At 39.8% G+C, this 10,422-nt stretch overlaps 1 protein-coding gene across 2 annotated transcripts; it reads right to left on the bottom strand.

Annotated features, from left to right (window-relative positions):
• Window positions 1-2,850: 2,850 nt before the first annotated feature.
• On the bottom strand, window positions 2,851-6,844 carry LOC131229584 (reticulon-like protein B5). Of its 2 annotated transcripts, none has more exons than XM_058225586.1 (5): window positions 6,655-6,844; window positions 4,152-4,248; window positions 3,853-3,973; window positions 3,703-3,772; window positions 2,851-2,925 (listed from the first exon to the last, which is right to left on the bottom strand). In XM_058225586.1, exons 2-5 carry the CDS (start codon window positions 4,187-4,189, stop codon window positions 2,912-2,914), a joined length of 243 nt encoding a protein of 80 aa, XP_058081569.1. In that variant the 5' UTR covers window positions 4,190-4,248; window positions 6,655-6,844; the 3' UTR covers window positions 2,851-2,911. The 2 variants fall into 2 exon arrangements, with proteins under 2 accessions (XP_058081569.1, XP_058081568.1); XM_058225585.1 differs by lacking the exon at window positions 2,851-2,925 and adding an exon at window positions 2,932-3,600.
• Between the last annotated feature and the right edge of the window lie 3,578 nt (window positions 6,845-10,422).

Below are 10,422 nucleotides of genomic sequence, written 5' to 3'. Positions count from 1 at the left end.
GTTCATTTTTCGGCTCAACGCCTAAAATGATCTGAGGAAAAGGATGGACGGCTTGGATTAACATACATCAAGGTGGGGCCTATAGGAGCTGTCCACTCAAACCTTTTCAACCAAGCTAATATTTGGTTGTTTTCCTCCCTTTTTTTTGCTGCTGTAGTACACCCCCACCGTCAGCGCATACACTTCAGGGTGGAACCATGCCCAGCGTCCCTAGACATTGGACGGTCTGCATACAACTCAAGCATCATGGTGGGTCCCACGTGGACATGGCCCACCATGAATATATATATATATATATATATATATATATAAAATATTAATATGATATAAAATACATATAATATAATGTATGTCAGTGTGGGGATCTCCATAGGATGGGCCACACCGTTGATGGACATCTATGTATAACACATATTTGTGGGGCCCACTCCAATCATAATAGATAGAGAGAGAGAGACGTCAAAGGGGAGGGACCCCGCCACTAATGGGCCCTCCCTTAAATAATGCGTACATCATGTGGGTCCCACAACAAGTGGCCCCAAAATTTGAGATCAACGGTAAATCACCCACCTCTAGGCCTCCTCCTTGCTCCCTTAGGCTCCTATGCTCCTTAGTTTGCCTTTTAATGAAAGTTGATGGGGTTTAGATGCTGGTAGATGATGATTGGAAGGTTGAGATGGAAGATGAGAAGGTGGGAAGAGTGGGCCACACTTGGAGTTGGGAGTGAGGAGCTTGGACGTATGGAGTTTGGGTTGCTTTGGAGATTTGAGAAATGAGAGAGAGAGTGTGAGGTGATGGGAATGATAAGAGGTGATGGAGTGATGACTTTGTTTGAAAATTTTGTAAAAGAGGTATGGTTGTGTTTGAATTTTGAAAAAAGAGAAATTGGTAGGGAGAGAGAGGGTTGACTTGTGGAAAAAGATGGATGGATTGTAGTACTTCAGGTATGGTTGTACTTGACATTGATTGATTGATTGATGGAACATGTTGTAGGGATTCTCTGAAGTTTGTGACGCGCGGTGTTTTCCTCAAAATGAACGTGGGCCTACATCTTCTGACCTGGGTATCGGTTCGGTGCATGAGTCGCGGCGTTGGAACCGCGATGATGGCGCAATCGTTAAGATACAAGTTTCGGTTCGAGCCGACTTTGGCATGCAGGACTCGGCTTAGGATCACGCGCAAACATCGAATATGGGTTGAGGATTGCCGGAATTCGACCGGAATGACCGCGGAAACCAACGGAACGGTACGGACTAGGATACAGGCCTTCCAATGTATATGCGACAAGTGCTTATGACAAAAAAATCCAGCCCCTGCATTCTCAGAAAACATTTACCACACAATTTGACTGCACTGCATTATGCATTTCCAAAGAATAGTTTCATGCACAGCACAACCACAAGTTCAGAAATAGATAAGTGTATGCAAGTGGTTCCAGAGATATGCATATGCAGCAAGTGGTTATGACAAAAACATCCACCTTGCATTCTCAGAAAACATTTACTACACAATTTGACTGCCCTGCATTATGCGTTTACCAAGAACAGTTCCATGAACAGCACAACCACAACTTTAGAAGTGGATAACTGTATGCAAGTGGTTCCAGAGATATGTTAACTACTACAGCTTCAAAAGTTGATGCTTGATAGATCCTTTCCTAGGAATTGTTTAGTGCCCTATCGCAGCATGATTCTTGATGATCTAAAATCACGTCTTTCTGATATCCAAGATTTTATGTTTTCAGTTCTTCATTAGATTACAGCATAGATAGGCGAAAAAGTAGCAACTTTGATTGTTGTCCTCGACGACTCCTACAAGTTGGCAAAAGAACAGCTGAAAAGGAATATGAAGCAAGAGAAGTCCTGTGGCATGAAGAAAACTATAACTCGAAGTTAGAAAGCTGTTCGGTAAGAGTACTCCTATGGCTGCAGGTAAGAGTAGGCAAGGGGTTTCAAATATAAAAAGTTAAGCATCAAAAGACAGAACAGTGTTCCAAAACTATAAAGTCAGGCATAAAAACAAAAGAAAAAAAACAAAAAACAAAAAACAGAATAAGATTCCATGATCAAAGAAGGCTTACTCATTTTCCACTCATTAAATATGTGAGGGAAGTTCTCTCAGTAAACCTGAGGAAAGGAAGAAAAAGAAAACAAGAAGAAAGAAGAAGAAAGCTCATGGTTGCAGGACACTCTTGTTACTGGCTACTGGCTAGAGTCCCTGACCATGAGCCCCCTTCCACAACACTAAGAGATATGAGAGACATTCAAACCCAAGAAAACAAGGTTTCATCCAAAATTCATTTGAGGAATCATGTGAAATGCGCTCCTTCCATCTTTCAACAGGTCTTGATGTTTCACCTCTAACCTTCTCTTATTCCCTTATAAGTTATCAGATAACCCACTGTGAAGCAATAAAACTCCACAGACAATGAAAAGGGAAATCATTAATTTATACATAAGAACAAATCACTCAAAAGAACAAAAAACCAGAGGGAAATCTATGTTTTAATTGACTTACTTCAGGAACAACCAAGAGAGAGATACTGGCATAACGAAGATCAACTGATATTCCACAGAACTTGAATTTCATTATTGGTACATGAGCATCTGGAACTGGTTGTAATTTCGTCACTTCTTCCCTTTCAGCCAGGGTGTCATGCAATATTATAAAAAAAAAATCCTCCTGCAGAAAGAAATCAACAACTTAAGCTTGCCCTTAAAATCACAAAACAACAATCTGAATCATGCAAAAAGAAAAGCAAAAGCCTCTTAGTTTACATTGGAAAGAAATCACAAAACAACAATTTGAGTCAAATATTAAATATGAATTGTACAAAAGAAAATGAAAAAGAAAAAGAAAAACCTCTCAGTTTACATAGGATGGTCCCACGCAGAGTGTATCAATATCAACACTAGGGCCATGAACCTGTCAACATACAAAAGGGTTGTAGGAATATTAAATAGAAAAGGACTAATTTCTGAGCATATATAAGAATATAAAAGCATGAAATTATAGTGAAGCAGCTATCATTTGTAAATCAATATCACAATAAAAATCCCAAAGAGCACAAAAAGACAAGTTTAGCTGCCTAGACAGTTCAGCTGTCTAGACATCGCAATTGGGGCTTGCTTTAGCTTGGTCGCATAGTCAGATTCATGGAAGATTGCTTGTAGATGGGCCAAGTATGTTGTACGTACTTGGGACTGAGTAACATTCAAGATACCAAGCTGCCCATCATTGCAAATTTCAACATTCTGAAATTTTGTGCAATCTTCATGTGCATTAATTAACATAACAATGTTACTTATAAACATTATAAAACCACATATACTAAAAAGCCAATTTTGCGTTGAAGCAAAGATCACATTTCTTCAATGCAGAAATTGATATAAATATCAATAAAGCCCACACATTGATACAAAACATATCGGACAATGCAAGGATTGTCATAAATCAGACTTAGACGTACAAGAACTCAAGCTGAATCTAAAGAAAATCCATAGCAACGGCATAATAAATGAATAATAATAAAAACAAGAGCAATAGTCTTTACGGATGTATTGGACACAAATTGCCCCTGCCCCTGCCAACAGGAATTTCCTGCAGGAAGAAGGTGTGGGGCCCACTGACATGCCTATTAAAAATCCAATCTATATCCAATTTCAAATTAAATTTTCCATTTTTGAATTGAAGAGAACTGACCTATGTAGAAGAGAGTCAAGAAATTGAACCAACTACCAATTATAGAAACAACCCACAAGCCCACAATCACCTGCACAAATTTTTTTTACCAACATCATTTTATGTCCAAATAACAAGAGCATTAAGATATCTTTGTATGAGAAAAATTACCATAAGATATTTTCTGAAGTCCCAATGATAAAAAGCATTGTTCATTTCTTGTCTCAATGACAAAGCGATGCTCACGATAAGGTCTTCAAGTAAGATAACCTCAGGAAGTTTTGGCAGAGACCTGATTTTTGGAAAGAAAATAATACAATCAATAATTCATAAAAATAGATAACTGGACTAACTGATTTTTTTCATGACAACAAAACAATGAAGGGAATGTTGGATCTTTGGCATTGTCGGAGCCAGTTGCTTCCTTGCAAACCCATGTTGCAAGTCTGATTAAAGTTTAAGGAAAATACCACAGAAGAAATGTTGTGGCCACAGCAATCATGTACATAATTCTTCCAGAAAATACAGATCATTCACAAGTAGAGGACTGATATCCACAATCATCACCTAGTTTGCCAAAAGAATAAGAAAATTTAAAATGAGTCCATGCAATCCTCAATGGATGGAAAGAAATTTCAGCAAAGTTGTTTGTGGAGTGTCTGGTGCATTCAAAACTGCCATCAAGTCATCTCTCTTGGCAACTTTCTGTCACATGCATCAGTCGGATAACTCTAGGGTGGACAATCTAGCCAAGACAGGAATGCTTTAGGAGGCATTAGTGGTTTTGGATAAGAGCCAAGGCTCTTAGCTGTCCATGGTAGCTTAAACAGATAAACCAGATGAGCATGGTTGTGAAAGCTCTTAAATTGAGCCCCTTATTCACAAGAGCATGGTAAGAAGGAAAACAAAAAAACTTTGATACTCGGCAGAGTGATGAATGATACGTAAGCATTGGGTAATTATTTAGAAATTGCATGTGGTATAAGAGTAATTCAAATCAAAATGTCCAATTATGGGTCCGAGTTTATATGTATCATGAAAACGTCTATTTGATATCTGACCATTTGGAAAATACCCAATGGTCCTATTTCAATAAAAAATTGTCCACATATCAAGGGTTGGGATTGTTCAACCAATCTGACTTTTGGGACTTAGTGAAAGTGAGCTGCACAATATAGTCAGCATATTGAGAGTCATATGCTGGAGTATCGAAAACCTCCCTATTCAGACCACAACCAAAATCAAGAACCCATTGAGTAAACAAGAAGCTTACAGTTAGATGAATGCAAGATCATATTTCAGATTGTCATACATAACTTCAAGCATGCAGCAAGAACAGAAGGCTTAATAACCAAAGATAGAGTGTTCAAGTTTCAAATATCAAAACGTAAAAGAGAACCAACTTCCAAAATGGATTAGGATTTAAGAACAACTAAAAGAGGATGTATGATAAAAACAACAAAGAATCTGGAAAATTCAAATATTGAAATAAATTTGGTGTGAGAATGTGAAAATAGTTGGTGTCGATTTTGGTATTTTCCGAAGGATAGATTTGTTTGCTCTTTTTTTTTTGCTTGGAATTGAACTCTTTGAGTGGGCTGACTCTTTGTTTCCGCCTTTACCATTCCACTGGATTCTCTAGCAGACAGACAACTCCTTTTGCTTTACGGAGTGTGCATTTTCTATTGCTCTGGCAATTGGATTGGTTACGTGCATACCCACATTGGGTTGGTCTACATATGCATCCCAAGCTGGGCCAGTGTTGCCTAATCTTTCAGTATTGATCTTCGGGCCTCCTATCAAGGATCCTGGTGCATTGTTGAGGTATGCACTGCCCATTAATAACAAAGTTACCGCTTGAAAATATCACAGACAGTCTCAAGGTAGCAGGTGTCAAGGCATTGGATTCCGTGGAAAGAGTAAGCAAACTCAACTGAACCATTCTCTTGGAACTGCCCGTCTTTCTGGTAGTTGTATGAGAATGTCATGAATGCAATCATCTATGCTCTATGTCATTTTTCAACTAATAGGTTTGCTTATTCTAGATGTGTGCAGACCCCAGCCCACCTTTCTGATAGTTCTAGATGTGTGCTAATTCTACACGTGCTGATGTGGCATGCATTCAGGGTCCAAGCTGTCCATCATGTTGGCCTTGTTGTCAATGCGCCTTGGCCTGAGAATCAGGCTAGTCTACTCATAAGGTGGGCCACTTACATACATCTAATGTGGGTCTTCCTCCAACAGTTTCTAGATGTCACCATCATCATCATCATCATCCTTTTACACAAGCTGGCATATGCACTGATTTGATTGGCCTGCTTCTTGGGCCAGGTGACATAAACGATGGGCTTTCTCTTGGAAGGCTTGGATCCACCAAAATTCACAAGTTCTCCATGTCGGCAGTGTCGTGCATGTAGAGGGAGTCTACATACATATACAATTAGCAAATCTCTTCTCATGAATTTTGTGCCATCTGCATGCTTTTCATTTATCAAGGTACACTATCATAGATGAATAATTGCTGAGTAATTTCTTTTAGTTTGAAAGGGTCTTGGATTATCTGTTAACTGTTATCATCTATGTGTGAATGATAGAATGCGAGGTAGGCATCTCGTGCGCTCAACTAGGGAAAGTCTTAAATTGTTTTGGGTCTTGCTAAATTGAAGAAAGAGCACGGGAAGGAATTGCTTGACAAGCTAGCAGTTGGGATGGAGGAGCTCCAGCAGATTGTAGAGGCAAGGGATAGGGATGCCATTTCATCTAATCTTTTCATCAAACAGATATCATGCCATTTCATCTAGTCATTTCATCAAACAGATATCATGCCATTTCATCTAGTCATTTCATCAAACAAATAGCATGTCATTTCATCTAGCAACTTCATTAAACAGATAGCATGTCATTTCATGAAACAGTTAGCATGCAAGAAATCTGAAAGACAAAAAAAGACACAAAGAGAGGAAGATATCAAACCTATGGAGAGGAGCCTCAGATTCCTTTGGTTTTAAAAGATGCCTCAAAGATATGAGAAGGGCTTCGAATGGCATGTGTTTCTTCGGGTAAGAGCTTCACGGCTGCTGCAATGGAGAGAGAGAAGAGATGGCGGAGATGCATTGGAGAGAGAGGGAGGAGACTGAGAAAGATGGAGCAGAGATCGGGAGGGAGAGAGAGGATCAGGGAAAGAAGAGCTTAGGGAATGCTCTGATCAGGGAACGGGAAGAGAGAGAGAGAGAGAGAGAGAGAGTGAGTGAAATACCCTCTTTGGGCGCGGCTCTGTTTTGAGCGCGCGCCTAAATTTGGGCGTCTTCTCACGGACGGACATAGATGGTCCGAACAGGAGCTCCGTGGGGCCACCATGATGTATTTCGTTAATCAATTTCGATACATAATTTTAATAAATTATTTTAGTTTATGATACCAAATTTAAGGTATATTGAAGGCCCAAGTGGACCACACCATAAGAAGCAACCTTAATTTAATATCCATGTTTCCTACCGTGTGGTCCACTTGAGCCTTCGATCTAACTGATTTAAAAATATATAGACGGCTTAGATAGAACATATAGCTTTTTTAGGCCTCATAGAGCCCCTTACAACACTATTAATTATTAATGGTGTATCAACTTTTTAGCCATGGATTAAAACCGTAGCAACTGTAGCTAAGGTTTATATCTGTAGTAAAAAACTAACGTGGTCTGAATCCTTTACCTCTTTTTTTTGGTAGTGGTAGGATTGATGTATGACTGGATTGTATGACTCATGCATCACGCATTTTGTGATATGACTACTGTACGCCCTAACGATATCAGGGCCATAGCCTCCATAGACATATCGTAGATGGCCAGATGAGACATCAGAAATGTTTGGTTCTAGCATACGGGCTCCATAAATGTCCCTAGGTGAAAATTCCTAAACCTCCATGGCCAGAAGATGCCCCAACGTCGAGACCGAGTGGATATATATGAGTGCATGAGGGCCATATACCACTAGGTCACGTCTCCCACTGTGTCATGGTCGGTTGGGAGGGGGTGTGACCTTACTTGCCTGAGTGAGGGGGCAATATCTAGGTTGAGTCTGACCAACTTGAGGAATGAGTCCGTTATTGACGAGTCGGGCCCGATATTAGTAGGCGGATAGTGAGGTCTCTTCCACTTACTCAGTTGTGCGCTCGGATAGGGGCGACAGGCTGGCGTAGAGTGTAATAGACCCCGGTGATGATCCCAGAGAGGAACCGTACTGATATGTGGACTTATTGAGTGGGAGTTGTATACTCATTCATTCATTCATTCACTATCCACTCGGGCTGGTGGTGCGCAACTATTTGTTACGAGTACCTTCGCAATGGTTAGGATTTTGGTTGGGGCGCGCGACTAACCTGAGATCAAGAGTTTACCACATTGAGTCCAACTATCCAAATTTAGGTATGGGACTTGTTTGGATAGAAGTCCCTTGTGGTGGACCCCGTAGCCTGCGATACTACGTACTATCATCTCGACTTTACACTTCAGCTTGGTCATTTCATTTGCATAGCATATTGCATTACATTCGCACACATATGGCATTTTTGGAATTTTTATATTTTCGCACTTATATGGCCTAGACGGACTCAGCAGGATTTGTATATTACATTTCATCCTCGGCATCTGATATTTGGCTCTTTATGACTCCTTATTTGTATAGTCAATCTGTATTGCGTACTCTGATATGGTTGACTTATGGACTTATCAAAATTTTCGCTTATTCTGATATCTTATGATTCATGATCTTACCAGCATTTCCGACATTGTATTATTATGACATTGTATTTGTGTGCTTAACACTGATCTTGCGCACACACTTTCACCACTCTCTAAGCTTTCTATAAGCTTATGCACGATAGATGCATGCAGGTGATGTTGGTCGCAGTGGCGTTGAGCTTGGAGCGTGCAGCTGTCTTATGGAACTTTGATTTTATTTTGAAATATGTATTTCCCTTTCAGCATTGTATTCAAAGTTTATATTAGTGGATATGTGATGATGATGTTGCTTTTGTGATTTGGGTAAGCTTGTAGTTATGCCCCATACGAGATAAATGTACATTAGAAAAAAAATCCTCTTTGTAGGATCCCAGGATCGGAACTTGGCATATGGGCGCTGGAAACCGAGAATGGGGTACTACGGAGGCTGTCGGCACCGGATTCGGCGTTCAGGATTCCTGTGAATCCGATTTTCGGGTTTGGGGCATGACAGATCTCCTAACATTAAAAACTTTCTAGGGTTCACTATAATGTTTATTGACCATCCAACCTATTGATAAGTTCATATAGACTTGGATGGATAAAAAAACAAAAAACAAATTTCAGCTTGATTCATAATGTTTGTGGCAGATAATTTTTATTGGTCAATGACCACTATTTTGTGTTCAGTGGTACATCGTTTACCTAAAATTTTTATCTACTTTATTTTTATGACAATCCCTAATATCATGTGGCAAAATAGATGGACAACATGGATATTCCATGCATACATCGAGGTGGCCCTACTATCGGGGTTCCACTCACATGGTTGGTTCTTTATCGCAGCTAGGCGTGGACTGGGTAGTATCCCTGCCAGGACCTAGCTAGAGACGGATTGTCCTGTCAGGGGCACTGTGCAGCCCACCATGATGATGTGTTTCATCCGCATCGTCCATCCATTCTTTTTAGTTCATGAGCCCACAAATGAGCTAGATCAAATCCTCTAGTGGACCACACCATAAGAAACAGTATGGATTGAATGCCTACCGCTGAAAACCTCTTCGGGCCCATAAAAGTTTTGGATCAATATGATATTTTTGTTTTCCCTCCATACGAACATGTTGGATGATATTTATTGGATCATATGTGACCCTATAAACATGTTGGATGATAAATAAACATCATGGTGGGCCCTAGGAAGGTTCCATATAGATTTATGTGACCATATGAACATGTTGGATGATATTTATGTTTTCCCATTAAATGAAAACTTATTATGCAATGCAGTCTTTTTTGTAGTTTTTTATTCCTAAATATACAGATATATGTATTTAAGCATGTCCGGAAGTTTCATCAAGAAATTCCACTGTTTTCCCCATGTTTCTTACATTTTCCCCAAATTTCATGTTATTGACGATATTATCGATGATAACGATATTATATCTTTATCTCCGGCCAACGAAACTTATAGCGATACCGAAAACTTGAACACTGAGTAGATTCAAGCCTTCCTCGAGTAATCATTTATGAAGGTCACAAAGTATTATGCCCCTCCCTTAAACAGTACTGTCGCTAGCCCTACACATCGGAATGAATATAGTCAAGCACCCCGCTGCTAGTGTGTGTAACAGCCTTGAACCTTACCATGTATTGCTTGCCTAGGATATAATGCTCACTGAAATCCATCTTGCATGCCTTAACTCCCTTCAATAATTTTTTATTATGGAGTTTCATCATGCCCCTGTCGCTCATATGCCCTAACCGCATATGCCACAGATTTGTTTCATCTGCTTTATATTCTGCGTGTGAGGTGATAGCGCCCTCACCCATAACTATGCTCCCGACCAATTTGTACAGATTTCCAACCTTATGTCCCTTCATCAACACCATTGCACCTCTGGTAACCTTTAATATACCACCAGATGCGGTGAATGTGCAACTGTTCTATCTAAAACTCTCAAGGATATTAAATTTTTCTTCAAATCTGGGACATGCTTAACGTCACCAAGAGTCTAAGTGACTTTGTC

The sequence above is a fragment of the Magnolia sinica genome, chromosome 16 (genome assembly GCF_029962835.1).
Source record: "Magnolia sinica isolate HGM2019 chromosome 16, MsV1, whole genome shotgun sequence".
In the NCBI taxonomy this organism is placed as follows: domain Eukaryota; kingdom Viridiplantae; phylum Streptophyta; class Magnoliopsida; order Magnoliales; family Magnoliaceae; genus Magnolia; species Magnolia sinica.
This window is presented reverse-complemented; position numbering and strand designations above follow the sequence as displayed.

Bases quoted from the DNA above. Each gene is read 5' to 3' on its own strand.
- LOC131229584 (XM_058225585.1), bottom strand. From the start codon at position 4,189: ATGTACATGATTGCTGTGGCCACAACATTTCTTCTGTG. The intron at 3,974-4,151 runs GTATTTTCCTTA...TCCAAAAATCAG, and splicing joins GCCACAACATTTCTTCTGTG to GTCTCTGCCAAAACTTCCTG. The intron at 3,773-3,852 runs GTAATTTTTCTC...AAATTTGTGCAG, and splicing joins ACTTCAGAAAATATCTTATG to GTGATTGTGGGCTTGTGGGT.